The sequence below is a fragment of the Alligator mississippiensis genome, chromosome 4, assembly GCF_030867095.1.
Source record: "Alligator mississippiensis isolate rAllMis1 chromosome 4, rAllMis1, whole genome shotgun sequence".
Taxonomy (NCBI): Eukaryota; Metazoa; Chordata; order Crocodylia; family Alligatoridae; genus Alligator; species Alligator mississippiensis.
In genome coordinates this window covers 143,945,758-143,973,489 of record NC_081827.1, presented here as the reverse complement: position 1 = coordinate 143,973,489, position 27,732 = coordinate 143,945,758, and the positions used below count along the sequence as shown (strand labels likewise).

The 27,732-nt window shown below is 48.6% G+C and overlaps 1 protein-coding gene across 5 annotated transcripts; it reads right to left on the bottom strand.

The window, feature by feature from the left end:
* Positions 1 to 857: 857 nt before the first annotated feature.
* NRIP2 (nuclear receptor interacting protein 2) lies at positions 858 to 26,008 on the bottom strand. Of its 5 annotated transcripts, none has more exons than XR_002088671.2 (7): positions 25,611 to 26,008; positions 18,470 to 18,640; positions 5,236 to 5,318; positions 4,767 to 4,894; positions 3,534 to 3,586; positions 2,699 to 2,897; positions 858 to 2,200 (listed from the first exon to the last, which is right to left on the bottom strand). XR_002088671.2 is itself a non-coding variant. In XM_006265384.4 (6 exons), the coding sequence occupies exons 1-6, from the start codon at positions 25,839 to 25,841 to the stop codon at positions 2,805 to 2,807; spliced, it is 759 nt and encodes a 252-aa protein (XP_006265446.1). In that variant the 5' UTR covers positions 25,842 to 26,008; the 3' UTR covers positions 858 to 2,804. The 5 variants fall into 5 exon arrangements, 3 of the variants coding, with proteins under 3 accessions (XP_006265446.1, XP_019337707.1, XP_059582706.1); XR_002088672.2 differs by having other exon boundaries at positions 858 to 1,120; XM_006265384.4 differs by having other exon boundaries at positions 858 to 2,897.
* Between the last annotated feature and the right edge of the window lie 1,724 nt (positions 26,009 to 27,732).

The window sequence follows — 27,732 nt, the reverse complement described above, 5'->3', positions numbered from 1 at the left end:
TGATCATGCAAGTGGCCCTCCTCTGGACTCTCTTGATGCTGTCCACATCCTTCCTGAAGTGTGACACCCAGAACTGGACCCCAGTACTCCAACTGCAGTCTGACCAATGTCGCATAGAGGGGGGAGGATCACTTCCTTGGACCTGCTTGTGATGCATTTGTGGATGAATGACAAGGTGCGGTTAGCCTTCCTGACCATGTCCCCTCCTTGGCGGCCCATGTTCATCTTGGAATCAATAGAGACTCCAAGATCCTTCTCTGCCTCTGTGCTCACGAGAAGGGAGTTCCCCAGCTTCTATGTATGCTGCTGGTTCTTCCTCCCCCTCTATGCGCATATAAGAAATCATCACTGTAAGAACTATGTAAGAAGCAAGTGGCTGCTGTAGGAAAGGATGGGACTGCTACTTAGCAGAATGGGAGAGCAAACAGCAGGCCAAAGTGGGGGAGGTGAAATGGTTCGTTATGGAGAGGAAGAGATGTAAGTGCAGCCAGTAACCTAACCCAGTTACTGGACCTGGCAAGAGTCACCTCTTTGCACAACTGGGGTTAACAGACGTATCAGAACCTTTAGCATTTACACTGAAGAAATGTGGAGCTGCTGAAAGGACTGGAAAAAAAACAAAGGACATATCACAGGACAGCAAAAGAGGGGCTCTCCAGTCTTAAGCTGTAAATCCCTCTGCAGGGCCAGGCAAGTTGCTGGAACTGGTCAGAGTGGCCAACACCTGGGTATTAACAGGGCAGTGAGCAATAAGAGCAGGTAAAAAGGATCTGTCAAATCATCACCATGCCAATTTACTGCTGGGCTCAATCCAGTTCCTGTTAAAATCAATGAAAAAATTCCCATTGACTTCCATCCAAGTTGGAGGAGGCCTTTAATTTGGTTTGATGGATCAACAAGCTTAAGGGAGGGAGGAATCAGTAGACATGCTATCTATTGATTTCAGGAGACTATTTGATGCAGTTCCATGAGCCATTCTTAGCTGCGGACAAAGTGAGTTGTTGCAGGATGGAGACCCAAACACATGGAACACCAACAGGCTTCAGTGTCAGGTGGGTAGCAGACTCAAAGCAGGTTTTCACAGGGCAGCCGGCTGGATCCAACACCACTTGATACCATTCTGAAAGATTCAGAGGATGGAGAAGTCAGACATATAAATGGTATGAGTCTAAGAGGATCTGCTGATAGTTTGGAAGATGGAGTCATCATGCAGTTGTGAAGCACATGAGAAAAGGCCTCCTATCATTGGAGTTGTTAAAGAAACTGGCATAGAGTGGTTCACTGGGAAGAAATCACTAAATACACACACATAGAACAAAGGAGTAGACAACCTCACCACAGAGGAGGAGCTGTAGGGTATAATGGGTGATAAACAATGGTCATCCATGTGAGGCTACTGCTGAGAGTAGCACATGTCACAGTGAGTCACATTGATACAAGTTTATCATGTAAAATAAGCAGGGTGTTTTTTCCAGTTGTCTTCACACTAGTCAGACTTCAGAGTCCTCCCTCCAGTGTATGTCAGCAGTAAGCCAAAACAACCCCAAAATGAAATGGATTGAGGATTCAACAGAAAAATCCAGAAGACATGGCAGAGGGGAGATGCTATACATTTGTGGATAAAAGGATGGTACGAACAGGACAGGCATGTATTACGATGTCACAGGGGAAAGATGCAGCCGGGTTTAAGTTGCAGAACAGAAAATCTAAGTTAGACATTAGGTGCACAAATTAATTACATCCGTTTAGAAATAGAGCAAGCTGCTCAGAATGGCTGTGGTGTGTCCTTCCCAGGAGGCCCTGAAGGGAGGGACCATACATCTGTCACTCAGTGGTGTGTTAGCATAAGGAAATTAAGCCTATCTGGATACAGGAGGAAAGACTCAGTGATGCAGCAGTGCTGATCTGGGCACCAGAATTCATGCAGCATCTAGCTGAATGGCTGGAGCTTAGTGTGACGCTGTAGAGTTGGTGGCTGCCCAAATTCAGGGGCTGGAACTCAAGAGTGCAAAGGCGAGATGTGTTGGTGAGGGACGAGGAGTGTCCAGTTACAAGGTCTAGCTGTGAGAGTCGCTAAGCATGTGAGTTCATACATTGCAGACTCCAGTAGCCAAAGATGTCCTGGCCAGACCTGGGCTCCCACATACGCTCATTGCTCCTTAGGTCTTGCAGCTCGTGGTTTCCCAGCAGTTCCCTTACTCTGAATGAAAACACAGAAAATGGAGTGATTGCCATTTAAACTGCTTCCAGTAAAAATTCTTCCCTCCTGACACAAAGCAGAGCAAGGTAATGAGATCCAGCTTTGCAAAGAGCAGAAGAGTAGGACACCTCCCCTGAAGCAGAGCATATGGTACCTGGGCAGATCCATGGCCCAAAGGGAGAAGAACCATTTAAAACAATCTTCAGAGGCCTTAGAACAAGCCACCATTCAGCACTGTGTCCAGAGAACAGCCGCTCACAGTGACCTTTCCCATTGTCTTTAATAAGGGGGCATGGGAAAGGCGACATGGGATTCGGTGCAGAAGCAGGAGGCAGAGAGAACAGGGGCAGGTAGAAAAATGAGAACAGATGTCTGCTCAGCAATGGAGACAAGCAGAAAGGTCCTCTGGAAGGAGGAAGAATTCCCCATAGAAAGGGGCAGCTCCACTTGACAACAGCACTCCAGCCCCATGCAGCTCCTCCTAACCAGCCTTCCCACCTGATAGTGGCCTCCGCAGGGTACAGGTGTGTCAGCTGCACCCTCAGCCTCACATGTCTCTGGTACAGTTAAATGCCTTCTCCGCACAGATGTAGGAAACAACCTCTCACTGCCCAGGCTCCTCGGAGGCAGGTAAGAAAGGCAGCTCTTGGCTGAGCGCTTTCAGTCGAAGGACTCCTTCATCCAGGTCAATGCAGCACTGTGGGAGGCAGACAAAAGCTAATTAGCTTGCCTGCACAGCAGGAGGTACACGACTTCCAGTTCAGGACAGTCTGCCAGGAGCAGCGCCATGTGGTTGAGGGTGCTACTGCCAGGGAAAGTAAGTTTGCTGTGTAGATGTGGCCTCTGCCCACCCACACACCCCAGCCATTGTTCCCTCCTTCCTTCTTCCCCTTCCCTGCACACCTCTTTGCTTCTCTTACTGCCTCTTCCCAGGCCCATCTTCCCCACCACTCCCAGATGATCCCCTTAAACAGGCAGCATAAGGGAAGAGGAACAGAGGTGGGAAAGTAGAGGAAGGTGTGATGGGCTCACCCACAACTAGCTCCCTCACTAAACCATCACCTCCAGGGAGAGAGAGACAAGGAGTGGGAGCTCAACCACAGAGCTTTTTCCAATCTGGTTCTAAAGTGATCAGGAAGGGGGAAGGATGCCCATGAGGCTTGTACCAGTGAGAAGCATGCTGAAGTCAGAAACCAAGGCACCTGCTGGCATCTTGGCAGGCCCAGCTGTCAGCATCGCTGACATTTCCAGAAGTCCCAGCCCAGTGCCCCCTGGCGATGTCATTTGGTCCACATTACATTCAGAAGTGGGGAGAGGGAAGCTTGCTCCTTACCTTCAGAGACAGCAGGGTCTGGAGGCCCAATGAAAATTCCAGCATTTCATCATCTAGGGAAACAGATGAGGCTGATCAGACTCAGGCCTGTGCATCCTCTGTCTGCCATCCTGGGGAAATGTCTCCCTGAGTGACCACTCCATAACTGATGGCTGGGACTTGGTGCAAGTCAATGGGTCCTACATGTACTAGACCAGCCAGTTAGACACATCAGGGAGGGTGACTGTTCTCAGACACCTCAGCATCGCCTTTCCTACAGCTGCTGCCCAGATTGGCTAAATGATAGCTTTGTACACTTACACCAACATCTTCCAGAGAGATCAGAGTGGCAATCCCACCCTCCCACATTCAGGAGGACCAGAACCATGTGTGAGGAGACAACAAGAAGGGAAAGGGAAAAGGAAGAAAACAGACTAGGCTGAAGCAGGGAAAGGAAGAGAAGCCATCCATAAGAAATCAGGAAAGAGGGAGAAATTGTCCACAGTGAATTATCCTGTGAGGAAAACAGAGGAACAGCCTGGAGAGGAAAGAGACCAGGAGGGTATCCATAGGGCTGAAGACAAGGATACAAATGGAGGCCACAGCAGAAACCATAAGACAACGAGGAACAGGAAGAAGAAAGAACAATCAATCTTGTTTTTATTGTATTCAGAGATTAATATAATGACAAATAAAGCAAACTCCTTGCTGCCCTTCAGGCACTGGAGAATTCCTATCTGATGGATTCTGTTTCCTACAGCTGCCTCCCACCCACATTCTGCTTCTGGTTGCTGCTAGAAGCCATCTGTCTTGCACCAGTGGGCAAACACACACAAGCCTGGTTCATGGAAAGAGCCGATACCCTGGTGTGCACCAGTGTGACACTCTATCAGCTGTGGGCAGCCATATACAGTGAATTATACAAGGAACCAGAAAAACTATTAATTCTAGACATTTCTTAAGAGGGGCAATTTTAAGAGAGAGAGAGAAATGTCCCATGCTGTAGACCTGGGACCCGAGGTCATCTCATCTCCACCATCAGTATGACCAGTGCCTTTGGCTCTTTCTAGAAGAGGACACAGCACCTTTTCTACATCCATCACCCTTAGCAACATCTAAGCCTGTAAGGCTGCACTTCGGCCCAGTCCCTGCTACCATCCTGTCTACCCCCACTCTGAAATGATCCCCTTAAACAGGCAGCATAAGGGAAGAGGAACAGAGGTGGGAAAGTAGAGGAAGGTGTGATGGGCTCACCCACAACTAGCGCTGAGCACGCCACCATCTCCTGGCCAAACTGCACCTCCATGTGCTCCACCCGGCTGACAACACAGGGGACAGGCAGCGAAAAGTCCCTACAGCCAATGTTGGACACTTCCTCCAGCCTGTGAGATACAAGGGATGTAACTGTCTGAAATGAGGGAACAGGAAGAACTAGGGGAGCTCTTGTTAGCTAACAGCATGTTCATGGTCCCTTCAACAACTGGCTGCAAGGCAGGGAACCTCATTCATACAACAGAACCAGACTGCCCTCCCCCCCACCCCAAAACCCACATGCACTTTGGTTTGAGTTCCCCTGAGTTTATCATGTTGAGATATGCAGAACATATAGCCAAACTTTCAGTGCCCCTCAGTTCTGCTCTGCAGCCCCTCTGCTATATCATGGGCTCCCTGCCCCGCTCAGATAGTACCTTTCCCTCCATCTCTGCTTTACAAAGATACTTACCCCAGCTGTCTCAAACAGCTCCTGGAGATGAGGTTCTGTTGGCAGCCAGTGTTAACAGCAGCTCTCAATACCTGACCTTCACACTGGAAGGAAAAAAAAGGCAGGTTAATTACTGTGGGCTAAAATCTGACACGCACACATGTGCAGCCAGATTCCTTGGTGAGAGCATGGATGTTCCCAACAACTTGTGACAGAAAAGCATCAAAAGGTTTGGGGGTCTGAGAAGCACGCAGAATGTGGGTGTCCATCTGAGACCATGGAGGCTTTGACGCAACCCTGCAAACCCCTGCTGCAATCTTCCTGTGTCTCTTTAAAGGAGCCCAAGTGCAGGGGGGCTGGACCCGATGACCTTGTAAGGTCCCTTCCAGCCCCTAACATCTATGAATTTATGAACCTGCTACCCCTACCTATCCTGATATCTCTATAGAAAAACGAGGGGTCTCTTTCTCTCTCAGCATGGCATCTCCCTGTATTTTACTCTCTCTTTCTCCTTCCCCCTTATGGCATTTTCTCTGGCCACTGTGAGATCTCAGGCCTCAACTAACTAGTCTTATCTGGCATTCTCCTTCCACTACATGACTCTTGCATGCTTGGTTCACTCTTCTCCCCTCAGCTCCGGTCCCTGTGACCTCTGGCACAGGGGTGAAGGGAGAGAGCATGGGGCTATGGGGCTGACACCCCTCAGTACTGTGACAGGGACCACAGGTGAGCAGTTAACATCTGCCTTCTGCTCCCTCTACCTGGCAGTCCAGTGTGACAGAAGGCCAGTGGCATTAGGAGCAATAGCAGCTTTTCGTTATTTGAAGATGACTGTTGCAGGGCACTAAGGTGCCTGCTCCTCTTAGAGCAGAGATTGCCCATGGAGAGAGCACAAAGAGCCAGGTAAGAACCCAGGTGCAGGTTGCCATGACAACAGGTTAATGAGGGTGTTGGCCACACCTGCACCTGGTCAGCTAGCCGGAGGAGGCAGGGCCCTAGGCCCATATAAGCCCCAGGGCTGGGACCAGGGAACTGGCTCCCTACCAGCAGCTGAAGGGGAAGGAGCCTCCAGGAAGGAAGGGCCCAGTAATATAACTGGCAGATATGCTACCCTTAGAACAAAGAGCACACCAGGGGTCCATAAGGTATCCTTGCCTACTAGGCACTGAGCCTCAGAGAGGGCATTTACTCTTTTAAAGGAGCAGAGCATGCCTTGAGTTTTGTGTTATGTTATAGCCCAGGGGCTCATGGTGGTTGGCTGTTGTTTGTTTGCTGTCTGATAACACTGGTGGTTTGGGTGAGGCTATTTGGGGAAGGAGGAGGCCTCATTGAGGCCCACTGCAGTGTGGGGACCCCAGTGCCAGTGTAGGTGCAGTATTTGAGGTGCACAAGCCCAGGTGCTGGGGAGGTGCAGAGGCAGGGCTGTGGAGGGTCCAGAGAGGACAAGTGGGCCAAATCACAGCAAGGCCTAGACAAGGCAATGTTGGTACCATCTGTGAGGCTTGGGGCATGGTAATGGGGTGGTTGGAGCCACACAAGGCTGAGAGACTCAGGAACTGTCCATGCTGAAGCGGGATGCCAAGGGGTCTATGAACAACAGGGTTCAATAGGATTTAGCCAGACAGTGTCCAAACCTAAATTGAGGGCAGCCTCCCTATATTAATCATACCAACAAGATGTGGTGGGTGAGATAGAGGGTGCTTGTAGGGCAGGACTGGCATGGTTAAGGAGCCTAGAGGTAACATGGCCACCCCTAGGGACCCCATCCTGCAACAATGACTATGAAACCCTGGGACTGCCAGGCACTTTGCAGATGAGCAGGAACTGCATGCACAGGAGGGGGTGGGGATCAGAAGCACTATCTGGCAAAGGCAGATTAGCTCCTATCAAGGCCACCTGTCTCACCCCAGGCCCTGACCGTGTTGTACTAATTTTAAGTATGCCAAGTGATGGAGTTTCCCCCAGGGAAGATTTTCTTCCAGACCAGCCCATCTTGCAGCTGAGAATGTTCCCAAATATTTGGCCTGCAATTTCTTTCCTTTCTTTCACTAGGAGCTAGTGCTTTGCCAGATAGATGCTATAACAAAACTCTTCCTGAGCTCTCCCAGAGGGAAAGATGGCTTTATAGTATCTCCAGTGCAAGACTGTGACTAAACAGCATACTCTAACCCATTTCCTCATTTCCAAACCAATCTTTTTGACTTGGTTATGTGGATTCATCATCTCAGAGCACTAAATCCAGCAGGAAATTCCATATTTAAAACAGACTATTTGTGAGTCATGGAAAAGAGAGAAGAATCCTAGAATCATAGAAGTAGGGTCAGAAGGGACCTTCTAGATCTTCAAGTCTGACCCCCTGCCTGAGCAGGAAGAAGACTGGGCTCAAATGACCCCAGCCAGGAAGGCATCAAGCCGCTTCTTAAAGACCCCCAGGGTAGGTGCCAGCACCACTTCCCTTGGAAGTTGGTTCCAGATCCTAGCCACCCTAACTGTGAAGTAGTTCTTACAGATTTCTAATCTAAACTTACTCTCCAACAACTTGTGGCCGTTATTCCTTGTTATCCCAGGGGGCGCTAGAGGAAAGAGAGAGACTGTGTTGGCCAGCTGGGAGTTGATAGCAGAAACAGCATGCTTTGCACCTCCAAGATTGGCAGCATTAGCAATGACATCAGAAAATGCATGTGAAGGAAACACCAGGACCACCAAACCTGGAAAGCTCAAGCTCATCTTGCTTGAAGTTGTATAGTCCAGAGGGTTCACCATTCTGAAGCTTTAAATCCAGCAAGTTCCCAGAAGAATTATTTGCTGCATGCCTCCAAATGCCTTGAGGCTGAAGAATACTCTAACCTCTATAAAACCTGCCAAGGTCTAAACACCAGATGTGTTGTGATACTCGGGGCTATTAGTTTGAGAAGAATGAGGTTTTAAAGTGAGCAGCCTAGTTTGTGAACAGGGACAGGGAAAATCAGCTCTCCACACTCTTGACTTAAGTTGTTTTGCATCTGTTTCTTTTTGATGTAGAAGGGCATGTGAGGGATTATGTTCAAACCACATTTCAAGAGGAGTTGTCCTACTATTCCTTCCGCGTACAAATCATTTGGAAACTTGGCACACGCAGAATTCTTCATGTGGGCATAGACTTGTATATTTTACAGAGGGTGAAACTTACTATTTTTATGCTTTATTTCAAAATTGGCCAAAGAGGCTTTCTTAGCCTTGTGTAAAACACCCAATTGGGACACACAAAAGACACAGAATGCTCAGATCTAGGTGAAGAGCTTGGAGGGTCATTGTCAGGGCCTCTGATCAATTGTGCCTGGCTGGACTGAGCACTTGAGCCATCACCTGCCTCTGATCTCTGGCTGATTGAGACTGTCCTCATTTTCTGAGGAGGTGAGCAACTAGGTTGGCTGCTGAAAGTGTCACTTACCCCTTTTAAGCATATATGCAGCATCAGGCTGCTGACACCTTGACACAATCTCAGTCTGTTCCGGAAAGACTTGCACCCTCTGGTTCTTATTATCCTGGTTCCTGACTTGGATTAAGCTTGTCTTGACTCTGACCTTGCATCTTCCCTGGCACTAGGTACTGACTCTCTGACCCCCTGGTTTCTGATCTTGGCTTACTTCTAGGATTTTGTCTCTTGGTCCTCTTAGAACTTGGTTTCTGTGTTCTCAGCCCCACAACATAGACCCTCGCCTGACCCTCTGGTAATCTGTGCTGCAGTCTTGCTGACCCCTTAGCTGCACCTGGCAGCAGGCCCAGCTACCTGCATCCTGGCTGCACCCTCACAGTTGCATCGTTGTTAGCAATCTCTCAATTTGAGGATGATCTCATTGGTAGGTCTTAACATGATTTAAAAGTCCTATCCTTGAGCCAGAGATCTGTCCATAAAAATTGCAGGTCTTTCCACAGGGGAGAGTAGCCTGTAGGCTGGGATTCCTATCCTTATCCTTCCTCTGTGCTCTCTTTGCTTCAAGGGCAAGATGCTTAACCTCAAAGTGGGCTGCCACTTGGCTGAGGTTGTGGCACTATTGGTGTCATTTAGCAGCCAGCTCCTCCCAGCTCTTGATGTCAGCATCTGTTTTCTTAAGGTATGCTTTCAATGTGTCCTTGTAGCATCTGCATTCAATGTCTGGTCCAGCGAAGTTGGTGCTTGAGAATCACCGACCCAATGCTGGTGACACTGGCTTCAGCAAGGATGCTGGCATTTGTGTAGCAATCTTCCCATTTGATACAAAGGATTTTCCAGAGACTTTGTTGGCGATACCTCTCCAGGCTCTTAAGATGACAACAGTAGGTCACCCACTTTTCACATCTGTAGAGGAGAGTGGGGATGGTGGGTGTATTGTAGACCTGGATCTTGATGTCTTTCTGGAGATCACAATCAATAAAAACACACCAAAGCAATTTCCTGAAGCAATCCTCCTGAAGGAGGAGCTTGTGCACCAGATCCTGTGCTGGATCTCCTCATCAACGTTCACTCTCTGAGAGAGGTGGCTACTGAGATAAGGGAAGTGCTCAACTACCTCCAGGATCGGTCATATATTCATGGCCTGGAGAAGACTGATACACCACTTTGGGCTTGTCTCTCAACATCAAGAAGAATAAAGTTCAGTAGGCTTCTGCAAAGAGATCCAGCATGCTTCAGAGATTTTCCTTGGTGTGACAAGGGTGGTACAATCCTCAGAGTACTGAAGGTCAAGGATGGTTGTTTTGCATACTTTGGTCTTCATGCAAAAAACATCCCAGATTGAAAAGCCCTCCATCCTCCTTTGAGCTTTGGCTTTGAGGAGCTTATATGTCTCCTTCTTCTACTGAGATGAGGTGTCATTTTACCAAACATAGCCCTTCTCTTCCTATCAAGGAGGGCTTGCATCTTGGCATCATTCTCATTAAACCAGTCTTGATGCTGATGGGTGGCCTAGCCAGTAGTTTCAGCACAGGCCGTATGGACAGTGGTTTTAAACTCCTTCCAGAGTTCCTTCGCGTTGCCTGTTACAACAACCATGTTACAACAATCATTATCTTTTTATGTTTTTGACTGCAAAGGATGTTTTCAACTGGAAAGAGTGATCCTGCTGATGTGGTTTTCCTGCTGGGAGCAGATACTGTCAGAAACCTCAGGCAGCTGGAAAGAGAGTGACTCAAAATCCTGTCCTGTGCTGGACCTGGTCCTGGCCACAGGCAATGACCTGGTGAGGGGACTGTAGGTCCTCAACCACGTGGGTGATAGCGATCATCACCTGCTGGAATTCACCATCCAGCACAGGGTGTCAAGGGCCTGCAGCAAGGCAGTAGCCTTATACTTTAAGAGGCTCAACTTCAATGAGCTGAGGAGATTAGTGGGGGAAGCACTAGGGTCCTGGAGAGTAGAGTAACTGGGTGCCCAAGATGAGTGGTCGTTCCTTAAGGAAACGATACTCGGAGCCCAAGTGGTGACAATCCCAACAAGAAGCAAAGGGGGCAAGAGTGCCCAAAAGCCCCCCTGGCTCACCAAAGGCATTAGTGAATGCCTGATTTGCCAAAAAGGAGGCATACACCCAGTGGAAGGGAGGAGCTGTCACCAAAGAGGAGTATACCTCCATCGCTTGGGTCTGTAGCGGGGCTGTTAGGAAAGCTAAGGCTGATACGGAACTAGGGCTAGGATCAAGGATAACAAAAAGTCCTTTTTTAAATACATAGGGAGCATGAAGAAGGCCCCAGTTAATGTGGGGACCCTGTAGGATATGCTTGGCAATCTGGTGGTCGTACCAGAGGAGAAAGCAGACCTCTTTAACAATTTCTTCCCCTCTATTTTCTTGTGCAGAGACCAAGACTCCCCTACCGAGATTCAGGATGGACTCGAGAGAAACTCCGCCAAGCCTAGGGCCAGGGAGGACCGGGTTAGAGAACTTCTGGAGGGGCTGGACGTGTTCAAATCAGCAGGTCCAGATGCTCTCCACCCCAGGGTGTTGAGGAAATTGGCAGGGGTTATCACGGGGCCCCTGGCATGGCTTTATGAGCCACTTGTGGTGCTCTGGCCAGGTGCTGGGTAACTGGAAGAGGGCCAATGTGGTCCCCATCTTTTAAAAAGGGAAGAGGGAGGACCCGGGCAACTATAGGCCCATTAGTCTTACTTCAGTCCTGGGGAAACTCCTTGAGAAGATCAAGGAGCACATCTGTGATGGGCCAGCAGCGGGGATGATGCTTAAGGGCAACCAGCATGGTTTCATTAGGGGCAGGTCCTGTCAGACCAACCTTATTGCCTTCTACGATCAGGTCACAAAATCACTGGACACAGGTGTCGCAGTGGATGTAGTCTTTCTGGACTTCAGGAAGGCCTCTGACACTGTCTCCCACCCCATTCTCATTAAAAAGCTAGGTGACTGTGGCATTGATGCCTACACAGTCAGATGGATTGCAAATTGGCTGAGGGGTCGTACTCAGAGAGTGGTGGTGGACAGGTTGTTTTCCACCTGGAGGGAAGTGGGCAGTGGGGTCCCCCAGGGCTCAGTCCTCGGGCCCACATTGTTCAATTTCTTTATCAGCGACTTGGACGATGGGGTGAAAAAGCAGCCTGTTTAAATTTGCAGATGACACCAAGATTTGGGGTGAGGTGGGCACGCTAGAAGGGAAGGACAGATTACAGCAGGACCTGGACAGGTTATAGGGGTGGGCAAATGAAAATAGGGTGCTGCACTTAGGCAGTAGGAACCAGCAGCATACCTAGAGGCTGGGGAACTCCCTTCTTGAAAGCACGGTGGCAGAAATAGATCTTGGAGTCATTATTGACTCCAAGATGAACCTGGGCCGACAATGCAAGAACACGGTCAGTAGGGCTTAACTGTACCTTGTCCTGCATCCACAGATGCATCACAAGCAGGGCCAAGGTGATCCTCCCCCTCTGTGCAACACTGGTCAGGCCGCAGCTGGAGTACTGCATCCAGTTCTGGGTGCCACGCTTCAGGAGGGATGTGGACAGCATTGAGAGGGTCCAAAGGAGGGCCACTCACATGATCCGGGGACAGCAAGGCAGACCCTATGAGGAGAGGCTACAGGACCTGAACCTGTTCAGCCTTCGCAAGAGAAGGCTGAGCGGGGACCTGGTGGCAGTCTATAAACTTACTAGGAGGGACCAGAGTGGTTTTGGAGAGACCTTGTTCCCCGAGCGCCTCCTGGAGTAACAAGGAATAACAACCATAAATTGCTAGAGAGTAGATTTAAATTAGACATTAGAAGGCACTACTTCACAGTCAGGGCAGCTAGAATCTGGAACCAACTTCCAAGGGAAGTGGTGATGGCTCCTACCCTGGGGGTCTTTAAGAGAAGGCTCGACGCTTACCTGGCCTGAGTCATTTGAGCCCAGTTTTCTCTCCTGCCCAGGGCAGGGGGTTGGACTAGAAGATCTACAAGGTCCCTTCCGACCGTACATCTATGAAATGAGAAAAGGCCTAGCATCTGCAAATTGCTATGAAGTCATCCTCCAAACTGAAATGGACCAGAACCAGAGAGCCAAATTTCAACCAGTCTCTCTTTCTCTCTGTTTTGAGAAGCTTGAAATACAGACCCATATGCTCAGTGAATAGGGAGAGTGTGCAATATGAACCCCCCAGGATGGGCAGAAACTACAGTAAGGCAAGAGCAGGAAGTAGAAGGGTTTGTGCTAACTGAATCTGCCTTCACTTCCTCATTCCTCTAAATGGTAACACCAAGGACATGCTGAGTCCTGTGGCCAACTAGCTAGGAGACCGTCCAGTCCTTATGGTGTGTTAGGTTTGCAATAATAATGTACAGTGACTGCGCAGACCGCAACAAGGCATTTGACAGAAACACTCCACCCTGCTCACTACTAGACATTGATCCTACTGGGAAAGGGTCAAGCGTGTCCTGCTGATTGACTGAGGCAGGTAGCTCTTTGTTCCATCCAGGTAAAAGTGGCTCTCTAGGGGCATAGGATCTGGGGTTTGAGCTGAGCAGGTAAGAGACAGGAGTCCCTGGACAGTCAAACTCAGGAAGGAGACTTGAGCTGATCTCTAAGTAATTACTGATGGTTTGGTTAATAGTATGATACCCTGGCTGCAACACTGAGCCTAGACTTTGTTTTAGAACAGATTGGGAGAGGCAGTCACTTATAGACTTCAATATTCACAAAGTTCCCCCAATTCAATTATGGTTTTGGGACTGGGCCATTTTCCTGCTGTCTGGTGAACTCATTAGGAGCTAGAGTGATTCTTCACTTAGAGTAGGGGTGTCAAAAACATGGTCCATTGAATGGATCTGGCCTGCAAAGCCCTCTATTGGGTGTACTGAGCTACCAGCGGTCCACCAGAAGCTGGGAGCATGGCCTGCCCCAGAATCCAGTGCATTCTGGCCCTGCTGGCCGTGGCCATGCTCTGCATTGGCTCTCCCAGACTCCTCAAGACCCTCCACCTCCAGCAGACCCCTTCCATTGCTGGTGAATCCCTGCCTTCAGACCCACTATCACTTCTTCCAGACCCTTTGCCACCACCACTGGACCCCTTGCTGTCCCTGGACCCCTCACTGCTGCTGCCACCAGACCCTTCACTGCTGCCAGACCTGCTGTTACCACTGCCATGACCATAGAGGCCATCCCCAGGTGTCCTGGGTTGGATTCAGCTTATGAGGAACCCCACAGTCTGGTTCCAGCCTGGAGCCCCAAGTCAGCTTGACAACCTGATTTAGAGAAACCTCCAGCGATTAAACAGTAGACAGTGATTTCAAGCTCCACTAGACTCAGGCAGCGTTCATTGTACTACCCCTATAAATCTGGAAGTATCAGATCCCATTTGTATGTATGCAGTATTTCTGATTCCAGTTTCCAGCAGAGGGAAAAGAGAAGGACTTTTCTAAGAAGCATCACTTAAAAAGAGCTGTATGTTCTAAATCCTGTCAGTTTTGGCCAGCCAGCCAGGCAGCTGTAACACAAACTCAGCCCAGAAAAAAAGCTGCCTCAGTCTGTGGGATCCATCGGCATCTCTTTCTAAGTGAACAACAACCCAGCCTCATTGCAGATATAATATCCTTCTTTCACTGTGCAGATACCAGTCATGTGACTGACTTTCCTAAATGCTTTGCAAAGCTGCAGATTGCGAACAATGAGGATAAAAAAAAGGCACGCAGATAAAGGCCTGCGTAAAGATTTAGCATAAATCAAATAAACAGGAGCAGAATCACTCTGCAGCAGAAGTACCACCCCCTGGCCACTCTCCGTGATCTCATGCCAACCAAAGCCCTGAGCGCAACTTAACTGCAAGTTGCATGAGAAGAAAAATGAAGGGAGAGCAAGGTTCCCTACATACTAATTATCAATGACTATCTACATTCAGCCCTGTTTCCTAGGGTGAGGCAAGGACTGTAGTTAAGTGCCATTATATGGCAACCCATGTCACCATCTTACAATATCCAGCTTGCTGGTTTGGAGCAGCTTTATGAAGAGGAAATATTTTCACTCTGAGAGATACTGACAGGGAAGAGACTTTACTAAGGCCATGTATGTTCAGTCTCTCTTAAGAACTGCATCACAGCTAGCAGCAAGCATTTCTCTGGCCTTCCAACACAGTTGCAACAAGCTTTGACAGACGAAGATGTTTTTATTTCTGAAAAGTTGCAGGAGCAAGAAAAAAGTGCATGTTTTTGCCTTTGGTTTGTAGCAGAGTAAAATGTAATCCCCAACAACTGGTTTCAAGTTAACTATTAATCTTCCCAGAGGCAGCTGGAAATGGGAAGAATAAGTAACATATAAGAAAGCTGTAATGGGAAAGATGTGACAAGTGAAGAACAGTGCTGGAGGGGAGGAAGAGAAAAGGTAATGTTTCCAGGGGAAAAAAGGATATGGTACTTGGCAAAGGGCTAGGCCTGTCTCCTGAGGAGACTTTGGACTTGCTGAAGTGGTACAGGACTTTAGGAGGAAATGGGTTTAAAAGACTTTGGCTGTGGATGATGCTTATGCACCTATTTCTGAAGACTGTTCTCTGCATCCCTTTGACTTGTGTTCCTATGTGCTCTTTTGGTGGTGGCTGACTTGTGCTAACCTATTAGGCAAAGTGTTCCTGTCTTTTTTTTTAAGGTGGGAATAGAAGATATGATAACCTTTATTGCTCAAAGCTGCTGCTGTGAAGTGACTGCAGTATCTGGGACTTCTAGGAAAACTCATACTGTGACTTGTTACAGATTAGACTGGTTTCAGTGGGGCTTGGTTCCACCTTGGCTTAACAAATGTCTCCAGATTTTAGCCATGTTGGTCTACAGGCAAAAAGATATGCAGAACTCTTGGCAGAGGTAATATTTTTTATTAGACCAACTAAATAGTTGCCCAAAAAAAAATAAATCTTTATTTGCAAGCTTTTAGGCTCACACTCTTCCTCAGGCTAAGGAGAATGCACACATTGTAACATTTCTCCCAGGTAGAAATGAAACTTCATATTGTACAGGAGAATAAAAAGATGTTATAGATTCCCCTGGGTAGAACAATTCACTTTATGCAAATTAGACTCAAATAAAAGTTCAAGCAGTCCACAAGTGGGTGGGCTTTGATGCATATTTATTAAAAAAAAAAAAAAAAGGCTGGGGGGGCAGGTATAGATCTGCTTCTCTGAGTTGTGAGGGGAAGAGAGACCCCACAGAGAAAGGACTGCTGCCTAAATGAAAAAGCTACTCCAGAGAAGAGGCGAAAGGTAATACCCAGCAGCACAATGTGGGCTTTGGGTAGGAAATTCCCTGGTTGCGGCCAAAGAGAACTGATTAAAGGATTTAGTAGCATCCTGTTCATCAAACCATTGCTTTTGATGGTTCCTGTTATTGGTGGGTCATACAACAACATAAGCTGTAGCTTGCACGGGGCAAAAGGTTGCAAAAATAGTCCTACTGGTAGCCTTTCTAGTACAGTTACATAATCCAGTGTAGCTGAGGCCCAAGAATCTGTAATAATGCTGATGTCCATTTTTTTCCTAGTTATGTAACTTGCATGGTTCCAAGTTGCTTGGGTCCAACCTTTTGCAGGAAAAAACCCTGCATCCTAATTGGATATACATTTATATATTTTAGTCTGGCCTTAATTTTAGTGCACTAGAGAATTTGGAGACTAGTTAGTGACATTTGGCTTAAAATGGACTTCAGCTACAGGGCCCACTTCTGTTAAGCTACTAGAATCACTATTTTACCAGGTACATAGTACTTAACAAATGTAAAGGGCTTGCCAGACACAAGTGCACCTTTAGGACTCGTTGCAGTGTTTCTGATGGTTGCCAAGTGTGCTATTGTCAAGGTGACCTACTTGTTTCTGGAATTATTTGCAAAGAAAGACCTTACTAAGTGAGGCTAAGTGTATAATTCAGTGTGAAACTGGCCTTTTTCCGTTTGGGTTTTTTTTTTTTAGGATGTACTTTGTCCTCTGAAAAAATTGCACGAAGATCTGGTTAGTTGCAAGTCACTGAGGTGGCACAGGTTGGGAGGGGAAGAAATTGCTGCTTCTCACATATGTGGATGCTGCCTTAAGTTCTGGGAGCACCTAATATTGCAAGAGAATATATCGCCAGGAAAATGAGACACTAATGAATGATGAAGTAAACTCCTTTACGCTTCCAAAGCAAATACCCAAGCAGAGGATAGGGAGAAACTAGTCGTAAAAGGCCAGTACATAGAATGACTTGAAGCCAAATATTAGAAAATGGTGATGCAAGAAAGGCTGTTCTGTTTGGCTGTGGAATAAACCCACTTGTTCCACTCTTCCTTCCACCCTCCCCAAATATAATAATGGATGTGAGAGTCTTACTTAAAGAGACACTGAAACAAACACAATTTCACTGTTCAAGACTGAGAGCAGCATGTATTTGCCTAAAGAGTGAGAGTAAAACAGGGTATGGATATCCTGCAAGGCTGCAAAAGGCCAACAGAGGCTTCATTGACTAAAGTAGTACACACTTACAAGTTCAACAGAAGTTAACAAGCCAGAGGTCAGGGCCTCTGAACACGAGCTCCCAAGACCAGAGTATCCATAACCAGAGTCAGCTTGCTAAGAGTTCAGCATTCCCCAGAAGACCTGGTGCTTGCTCAAGTGTCAAAGGGAAGTTTTAACTCCTTTTGGACATCCAGTTCTGGTTGCAGGTCCTGAGTAACTGAAAATTGGGCCCTTCAAAATCTGGCTCTAAACAATAAGACTAGGCCACTGTCAAACTGCACGTCAGCTAAATCCTACTTCTGACTGCTTTTATAAAGCTAACGGCTAGACTGAAAAATTTTGGAGCAGGGGCTGTTTCTTTATGCTACAATATGAATACAGCTAATACTTGTGCTATGCTGGAAGTCAGGCTTATCATAATGGCTGCTTCTGGTCTTATGATCTTTTATAAAAATAACTGAGCTTGATAGTGCGGGTAAGTGCTTTGCTGAACAAGGGTGCATATCCTTTCTTAAAGCCCAGGAGAGCCTCATTAAATATAGCCTTGGGCATGCTTTATAACACTCAATCTTTCTTGCCTTCAAGATACACAGGAGATTCCCAAGTGGCCACACAAACAGCTTTCTAATCCAACTCTAAGTGGATGAGGCAAGGAATTTGTCTGTAACAAAACAGACGTTATCTGCCCACTCTAATGTGTCAACCCGAATGGAGGCAGAACCAGGAACAGGCTATACCTACATCAGGCAACTAGAGCTGAGGGAAGCAGTGAGTTCGCTAATCTTCTCTGTTCAGCCTTCAAGTGTTGTTAATCAAGGCTTGTGAGTTCCCTCAAATAGAGTCTGACCACTCACTGATAGCAGGCAACAATAAAAGAGAGGGGAGGCCCCTGCTCCCCAAAAGAAACCAAAATAGTGTTGATTCTTACTAACTGTGAATTATAGAGTCAAGTCAGGCTACAACCTATACCCCTGAAACACAGAAGATAACAAAAGAATCTTGTCTGCCTAGAGTCAAGCAGAAGCATGAGGAGGAAAATAAATGAGAGAGAGCAACAAAGAAGAGTTCAGATCTGGTCCAAGGCCAAGGCCCACACTGGATACAGGCTTGTCCCTGGGACTGATCTGAACTGGCAACAACTATACAACACATGTAGAAAAAGCAGGGAGGAACGGCAGGAGAGAACATGAGTAACAGCTCTTGTCCAGAGCTGAGTGAGCTGGGCAGCAGACAAGAGCGCTCAAGACAAGTCTGCAAGTACCATCCTGCATCCACCCTTGGGAGAAGAGAACGTGGGACTGAGCTGGTATTCTCCCTCCATAACATTGGCACCCTGCAGTTGCAGCCAGACCTTACCTTGCAGTGTACGAGCAGAATGGTTGGCTCTTTCCTCCTGTCCTCCCCTTTCTTTTCTGCCTTGTCTGTTGCCAGCGGGGACTGCGCCCAGGTGGCATGTTCCCTGTTTTCACCCCGCAGCCTGTTCAAATTCCCTTCCAGGAGGCGCCGCTGTATCACACTGTGTGGCTGCTAGTCTCCACCACAAAGAGAAGAAGAGAGGATCTCAGGAAATGTTGACCCAAAATGTTGAGACCTTATCGCCACTCTTCAGACACGGCCTACCTTTCTGCTTTTGGGGAGACATGGGGCTTGAAAGTCTTCCTCAGTCCTTCCCCTCCTGCTATACCCACTTCTTCCTTCCAGCACCATCTCCCTGTGGTTCAGTTCCACTGTCAACACCAGGGCAAGCCATCCCTGCTTTAATGTTAAATGTAACCGATTGTCTGCCTGTGCCCTGTCCTCCCTCACGTGGCCTTGTCTCTGCAGAGAGACTCTGTAATGCAATGGCTAGAAGAGGCAACAGTGTCTGATTCACAGTTCCCCTCCACATACCCTCCTGTCCCCTCAGTCAGTCAGACACAGGATTGTGCCCAGTTGTTCTCGCACGGATCCCCTAGCATGCAGCCTCAGGCATTCTTGCAATACTGTGCAGAGGGGAACGTGCATTGCTAGTGAAGCAGCACACAGGCTGCAATAGGATAGAATAGTGAACCTGGAGGGGAATATGGGCCCCCCTCCCCCCAGTTCACTATTAAGTTTTTAATGTGTTTCACTTGCTGCCCAGCAAAAAACGCTCCCCTTGCCTGCTGCTGCTTCTCCTCCAAGAGCTGTCTTGTTTCAGAGCAGCAATAACCAAGCCAATTGCAGCACATTCATCCTTAATCCTTCCTCGCAAAGCAGGGGCAACTTCTTCCTCTGCTTCTGAGTGGGTAGGTGGGAGTAAGACAGACCTGCCTGTCCTGCAGCACTTAATCCTGATGCAGGAGGAGACTGCTGCTGCCTACAGGAAACTTGTTCTGCTACCAAGGGAATGTGAAGGTCCTTCCCCAGCTGTTTCCCAGCCCCTGTGTAAGCGAGAGGAGGGAATGAGACAAAAATTCAGGCCTGTGTGTCTGGTTCTGCCTGGTCCCCATATGCTGGTCACTACAGAGCTGCAGAGCTGGTGGCTTGGAGCTGATAACTGTGATCTCCATAATAGCTGTCTTGAGAGGGAAGGCCTGCTAGATCCAACCAGCCAATGTGAGCTGTATCACCTTCCTGAAATGCCCAACTCCCTGAGGGAGCATGGTTTGAGCCTGGGGGCTTCTTGCATCTGGGACAAAAAGACCCTGTAATCCATCGACCTAAAGGGACAAGACATGGTGGTTCCCACACAGAGGTTATATCCTGTATGTTGGTCTTATACTTCATCTTGTAAAAAAGACTTTGTAAGCCTTCCACTTTTCATGTTGCCTTCAGGTTCCTAGGGGTTTTTTTCCCCCTCCTGGTTCTAGCTGGGAACCTGCTTCCTGTTCCCAGCCCAGGGCAAGCCACTTTAACCCCATGGTGTCTCTGGCTGCCCAGCTGTGCCATAATTTTGTGAAGTGTTTTGGGATGGAAGATGCCATATAAGTTCAAAGTATTAAAGTAATAACTCTCTTCTCTCCACCCCACCCCAGTTTAAAGCCCAGAGGATATTTTATTTAGGGAAAGTATTTTTATTCCCTAAATACTTTGAACTCAATGCCATTGAGGCTGCCAGCTAAGATCTGGGCCATGGGAAAATGGCAGGGGGCCAAGAATAATAGGTCTCCTTCCTTTTCCATTTGCTCCTAGCATGCAATGGGCTTTACCTTCTCTTACGGGGGCCTTTCCCACAGAAAGAGACAGTTGCCACCAGCTACCTTCTCATTGAGAGTGGGAGAGGGCCTAAGCTCTGAGATGGAGAGCTGAGCTTTAATATGGGCATATTCCCTGAGAGCAGAAAACATCTTTCTCCCTGTCTCTTGGGTCGCAAGGAGATGGCAATGAGGCAGCCCATGCAATACAGCAGGTGCTGAGATGGGAACTGAGCGAGATGTGGTGAGCACAGCAAGGGAAGGAAAAAGTCCCAGTCACAGAAATTTCCTGAGCCTGGGGAGGCCAGAGGAGGTTCCCTCTGGGAGCAATCAGAGCTGCTCCTGACCACCCAGTGGAGGTTGAAATGAGTGAAATCTCTCTTTTCTTTTCCTTATCCCACCAGCTCCCAGGCTTACAAATCTGAGATCTTTCAATGTTGCCTCGAGTAGTAAAACCACTCCATTTCTTAGAGTGACTGTAAAAAAAAAAAGGTGTGTTCAACTCTCATGACTTTACCCTAGAAAGCAAAGAAAATTCACCTGACATTAGGAAAGGAAATCTTCAGGATTTGTAAGCTAACCTCAGGATTTGGGAGCCCCCGACTCATGACTTTTAGGGCTGGCATTACAGTGACCCCTAGTATTATACACGGGGAGATGCATCTTGGGGTGCAGGCAAACTAGCATCCCAGTGTGTACTCAGTAGTCCAGCAATACCTCCCAGACTCACCAGGGGAAGATCTACCCCTGCAGGACTCCCTGAGTTGCAATTTTGCTTTCAGTCTTTCTCTGGCTGCTTGTCTGATCTCTGTGATTCAGGAGAAATCTAAACTAAAGGAATTTGAGAGAGACGGTGCACTGCATACAGCTAGAACGTGGCTAAAGGAACAGATTCTTCCCTGAAGAATATCTAGGACACATCCCTGCTGCTTTTGTTAAATAGCTGTGATGTGGAAGGAGCTCTGCTGTGCCTTGCTGCCCTTTACAGGAGGGAGGCAGGCTGGCAGATGGAATTCTAGATGGTCTGGGTGGTTCAGACTTGGTGGGCTTGGGATTCCTGCCTCTGCCACCAGCTGGTTGAATATCCTCAAGCCAGTCCCCTCACTTTTCTCTGCTACACTTTCCCACATCTGTAAAATGGGAGCAATGACCCAGATCTGCGGAGGAAAAGTGCTGTCAAAGAGCTAGGGTTGCTTTACTTGCTTGTGCTACTGTGACAACCTACTAAGCTCAATGCACAGTGCCAGCTTCCAGCCAGGAAACACATATTGAGTACAAGGAGATACTGTATGTATTATGTCACTCCTGGAAATCTAAGGACTTCTCTGTGGTGAGAAGTTGGGAAACAGGGAACTGAGGTGCGACCCTGTAGCGTGCTAACCACTCTGTACTGAGTCCTCATATAGATGTGATTAGCCCATGGAGTATGCTATCTCACCCTTAGCAAATGTTAAGAGTGTACAAACAAGAGTTAGCACTCAGTGCATGAGTGGGTGAATCCATACCATACTGGCTAGTCTCATGCAGGCAGGCCATAAAAATGGTTCTCCTCTCACTCCAGCATAGATCAGGAGTACCTCCAGTGAAGTTTATGCAATTTCACCAGCAAGAAACAAGAACCAGTGAGGGGAGAAGTAGACCATGGAGCTGACTGAAAGAAGAGGAGCCATGACAGTGTTCATGAACAAAGTGAGCTCACCTCTGGAGGTGCTAATGGGGATTGCATTGTACACTGCATATTTGCACAACAGCTGGCTGTGAGAACCTTCAGGAATCCAGCAGTTCCATTAAGGGACAGAAATTGCAGTTCAAATCCGTAACACAACAGAAGTTCATTGCACATAAACCACTTTCAAAATGGCCAAACCTGGCTTAAAATAAACCTGTATGGATGTGGTATCAGACTTAAAATTGATTTAGGTTAAAATGGTTTATTGAACTTCCTGTCCTAGATCCCCTCCAGATTCAAGTTAACTCACAGTCTCCCAGAATCCCAAGATGCTTTGTACCTTCCATCACAGAGTGGGTGGGCTAGCCCTGCCCAAGCTGTTTGCTTCAGCAAAAAAAGGAGGCATGCTCTAATGTTCCCTGGCTTCTGGCCTGGGCCACTGCAGGCATGTAGCTACATTTCTGGAATCAAAAGTGAATGTCTGTTCACTTGCTTATTGATCCAATCTACACAGCTTAGACTAACCTGCAAAGATTGAACCAATTCAGCCTCAGGCTTTTTGACTGTCTACATTTAAGTGTCATACAAACACAAAGGCTAAGTACAGACAATCAAAAAGTCCAAGGCTGAATCGGTTTCAGTCTTTGCAGGTTAATCTAAACTGCAGAGATTAAACTGAGAAACAACTTGATAGGCATTCACTTTTGATTTAGGAAATGCAGCCACATACCTGCAGTAGCTCAGACCAGAAGCTGGGGGGGGGGGGGGGGGGGGGGAGCGCTAAAGAACAGTTCTCTGGCACTTAGCCAGCATGGGCTGTGTGTTTACTTCTTCTTTCTGCTGCCCCCGAGGTCTTTGGGATTTGTAGTCCAGAATCACACCAGCAGGACTCTGCAGGGTTGCTCATTACTTCCTCTTCCTGCTTTCAGGTGTCTCTGGGATTTGTAGTCCCCAGTTGCAGACAGTTTTTAACAGGGCAGGGCAGCTCTGTACTAGGGGAAAGGGAAGTTTAACCCCCCACCCTGACCTCAGATCTCAGCCGGGGTTTGCCTGGAGGGGGGGCAGTCCTTGCCTTCCCTCCCAACCCTTCTCTGCTGGACCAGACAGCCCAGCCCAGGGCTGGAAAGCACACTGGGATGGTGAGGGGCTTTGACTGAACTTGAACCAGGAAGCGGCATAGGACAGAAATTTCATAAACCGCTTTGACCCAAATCAGTTAAGTCTGATACTACATTCAACCAGGTTTATCTTAAAACCAGTTTCAGACATTTTGAAACTGGTTTACATGCACTGAACTTATGTTCTGTTACAGGTTTAAACTAGTTTCTGATGACTTAAACCAATTTATGTGTAACTTCTGTCCCTAAACACTTCCTGTCAGGAAACTTGTTAGGCTTTATGCCCTAGTCATTACTAAGTTGTTTTAAAAAATATTCAGTCATTCACCTGGGGATGTTAAACAGTAACACATGACTGAAGTAATTAATCAGGGCCAGGGCATAAACAATTAACAACCAGGGGAAAAAAAAGGCCTTATGTTGTTTGCTGACACTAGGCAATTCTAGCACCTGTTTAAATAACCAAACAGACTGAGCCTCTTAACCAAACAGAGTATCTTAACTAGGCCAGTTTCCATATTTGAGGCTCCAACTACAGCTTTAAGTTAACTATAAATTTCACAGGGTATGACCTAACTCTTCCAATATGGTTGCACAGTGCCCAGGACAGTGCATGCAGAGGCCTGGGGTGGTACCTTGATAATTTAGAATGCCATAAAATGCAGTGTGGGGGAGGGCTAAATGCATGGGGCAGGGAGGAAGGACCAAGATGCATCTTCTCTAGTTTCGACCTCTGACTGGCTAAACAGCAGTACAAATGGGTCTGAGGGCAAGCCTTATGTGAGTAGAAGGAACACAGGGCCTACAAGAAAGGAGGAGGTGAAGAGGCCCGTGGTGTTAAAAAACGCTGATCCCCTGACAAGCTAACACCAGTCACCATAAGCTGCCACCTGGGGTGGGATCTCTAGGGTTTTTTTTGTTTTAATTGGTCCCATTAACCTGCTGCCTCATAAAGCAGGGGTGTCAGACCCCACTGTTACTGGGTCATATCTGTGCCTCCCTCCAACAGAGTTTAGTGTAGTGGAGTCGCTGGTTAAAGACATAGCTGGGCAGAAATTAATGGTCCCAGCTGAGCCTGAGCAGCAGGCTGCAAGCCCACGTATCCAGGGCTGAAATGGGCTCCAAGAGCCAAGCGCATCTCTGCCCAGCGATGGAATTTCAGCTGCTCAGAGCCAAATGCAGGGCTGGGGCATCTTGTTTAAATGCATCTATAGAGACAGCATTCAGGGGTGCCAGGCAGGGTTTCCAACACTGGCAGCTGTGGCTGAAGCAGAGTGCATGCCAAGGTAGGTAGGGATGGACAGATGCATTCGCCACTGGCTCAGCCTGTTCTAGGAGTGGCCGGGGATGGACCCAGAGCAGAAGCATTGCCGAATCTAAGGTGGGGACAGCACAGAGACCCAATGGTTTTAGAAATCAGCAAAACAATTAATCTCTCTCCAGTCCAGTATGTCCAGGGACCTATTTCTCCCAGGTCCCAAAGTAAAACCACACCAGACCGTGCCCCCCCCCCCCTTCCACTCCACTCCCCCTTCTCTGAGTACAAGGACTAAAATGTGAGCAGGAAACATGGGGGGGGGGGGGGGGGGGGGGGTTCCTGGAAGTGAATATCTTGTCTTTGACATAGTGCCCTGTGCTGGCCAGAGGGTGCTGTCACCAGCTGGGGCACATCACTACCCACAGCAGGCTACTTCAGGGCCTCCCATTTCTTGTGGCAACTCCATTTGCTTTTTGTGGGAACCCTTCTCTGTTTGTCAATGTGGCCTGGAGCCTGCAAGGGAGAGGTGCTGGAGGCAAAGCCAGGAAAATGGGATGGCAGCCCCATATCCTGTCTCCCTCAAGGGAGGGACCAGTGGTGCAACTGGAAGAGGAAACTACAAGGAGGATCTCCTGGGAACTTGCTCCCCGCCCTGGTCATGCACCCCAAAGGGAAGCCATCCATGTCTGGCCCCCAGCTCACCCCTGTCTGGAGTGAATCCTCCTAACACACACTCCATGCTCTTGCCCCAGGGCCTTGCTCCTGCTTATCTCCCACAAAGTGGTGGCGGGGGCGGGCTGCCAGCTGTGGCCTGGCACATGGAAAGTCAAGGATGTGCCAACCCCCTTGTGGGGTGCAGGAAGGTGAAGAGCTAGAACACAAGGCCCCAAAGGCTTCAGGATTGCTGTCCCCCTCCTGCCCTGCTGATGAGAGGCTGCTTTCCTGTGAGATCATGTGGGAATGAGCTCCCGGTCCTGCGTAAGTCCATGCAAACACATGTGTAAAACTTATACTGAATCCAGATGAGCTGATGTCTGCTCATACTATGTGGGCTGGGAGCTGGACCCCAGGGGAACCTCGCACCCTCTACTTCTTACTGGCTTTGTGTGTGGATGGGTGGGAAGCAGGAAACCAGGAGCAAGAGCATCTCCTCCATCACCCTTCACCCATCCTGGTCCCATAGTGACACTGATGATCAACCTGTCCTGCCTGGACCTGTGTCTCTTCCCAAGTCTGGGAGGTTCCCTGGGATCATGAGGAGAAGGGTCCCATCCAAGCTGGGGCCCCTGGGACTCACCAGATCCTTGGACGTTCCAAGGCGCTTCAAGCCATCCAGGGGCAGCAGGTCGGCGGAGTCCTTGTGCACAAACTGGGTGGCCTGTTTCAGGCGTCTCTTCTGTTGCAGGATGGCTTTGTCCCGCAGCTCTGCTTCACGCTGCCTCCCCTCCAAATCTGGAGTACCTTCACTCGGCTTTTCTTCCCCATCTTCTGGCCCTGCTTGTGGGGTGGAAGCCTTCCTCGTGCTCATGATGAAGATCCTAGCTGGGGCAGGTCCTCAGTACGGCACTCTTCCTGGGCTGGCCTGTCTGCTCTCCTCTGAGTCACTCAGGGGTCGCCTCCCTGCGACTGTTTTCCCTCTCCCTTCTCTCTGCCTTAGTTTATAACTCACCCATCACTGTAGTATCCAAGTGCCCCTTTCACACTTCTCCCCCCCCACCCCACCCTGGCTTTCTTCCAGTCCCCAGCCTCCTTCCTCCCTCTCTTCGCCTGCCCTGACTGCAGCTCTGCTTTCTCCAGCCAACGGGTCCCCGCTGGAGCAGAAAAAGCCCCACGTCAGAAGCCAATTTCCATAAATTACAGCAGAGAGGATGAGATGCTTCAGCTGGAAAAATCCAGCAGCAGAAGGACAGCCCCGCTGCTGGGGGTCGATTTTGCCTTCCTCTGGCTCCGTGCGCGTGTGTACATGCACCGCTCTGTTCCCCTCCTGATATGCTGAAGAGACAGTAAATCTTTCTGTGGCAGGCTGTGCAGTTCAGTGTCTCCGCCGGGGTTTTTGACGCATCTCAGTAAGTCTGTAAATACAGGAGAGCACATACTTTGCTCTAGGAGATGATGCAGTGGCTCAGTAAATGGGGGGGCAAGGGGGAGCTTTAGCCTCATAGCTTCTGACAGCCATGCCCAGTCTCATTCATTTGAACTGTCACCCATTTGGGACAGCCTGTGCCCGAGGGTCATATTGTGCAATTTAAATGAGACACAGAGGGTCTGATCTTTTACTGAAGGAAATGTATTGGTGCCATTTCTTCTCTCACTTACACCCCAGTAAATCAGGAGTAGCTTGACTGAACTGAATGCAGTCTCACAGATGTAAAATCAGCATGGGTTCAGATTCTGTCCTGAATTGGAAACAGTGAAGCTTTTAAATCTCATGCATTGACATTGCTGCAGTGTGAAGGCTGGCCTTCCGTGCCCAGGGGAGGTGGAACACTGCTGGAAATGATTCTGTGTTTCTAATTTGTCTTCTCAGAAGGATGGCACAGCCCAGACAGGACAGTAATCATACTATTATGGAATAGTAGGGCTGGAAGGGACCTCAGGAGGTCATCAAATCCAACCACTTGCTCAAAATAGCATCATCCCTATCTAAACCATCTTATTCTTAGAACTGCATGAACAACCCTCTCACACAACTACCAGGCACTATGCCCTGAAACCCCAACAACACCCTAACCTGCCACAGGTAAAGTAGGGGGACACTGTTTATGTCCTGCCACTCATGAATGATGTGTGCCCCCAGTGGCTGGGGGGGGCATGGCTGCGTTGGTGGCAGTGGGAGCATGGCAGTGATAAGCGTGGAGCTCCCACAGATGCCACCGCCACTGGTCGCCAACCACAGGTTGGCAACCACCATCAGGCTCTACTGGTAGTATTGATGACAGCCAGTGGAGATCATAGACTGCCTGCAGATGCCACCAGCGGTGTCAGCAGGGGGTGGTAAGCAGCGACCACCCATAGGTGCTGCTGGCAGTGTCAGAGTGCCTTTTTGTAGGGGTGCACTGCCATGTGCAGGGAGTGCGTGTGCACCCACATGCACCCCCTCCCTATGCGTCACCCCTGCTGCCACTGCAAGGACAAGAAATAGTTTGTTAAATACAAGGAAGAGGACGATGCGTCCCCTCTTCCAGTCCCCAACTACAGAGGAAAGCAAAAAACCCCATAGTCCATGCTGATCTAGCCATGGGTAAAATTCCTTCCAGAATCCAAATGTGATGATCTATCTGACTTGGGTGGAGGACCAAGACCCCCCTCCTCCACCCCCACCTCCCACCCCCAGCCAGAAACTTCTGGGTTTTTAAGTCCCAGCAATAGCTGTGGCATACCACAGTCAAAATCCCCAGCTTGGAGTCCGGCAGACATAC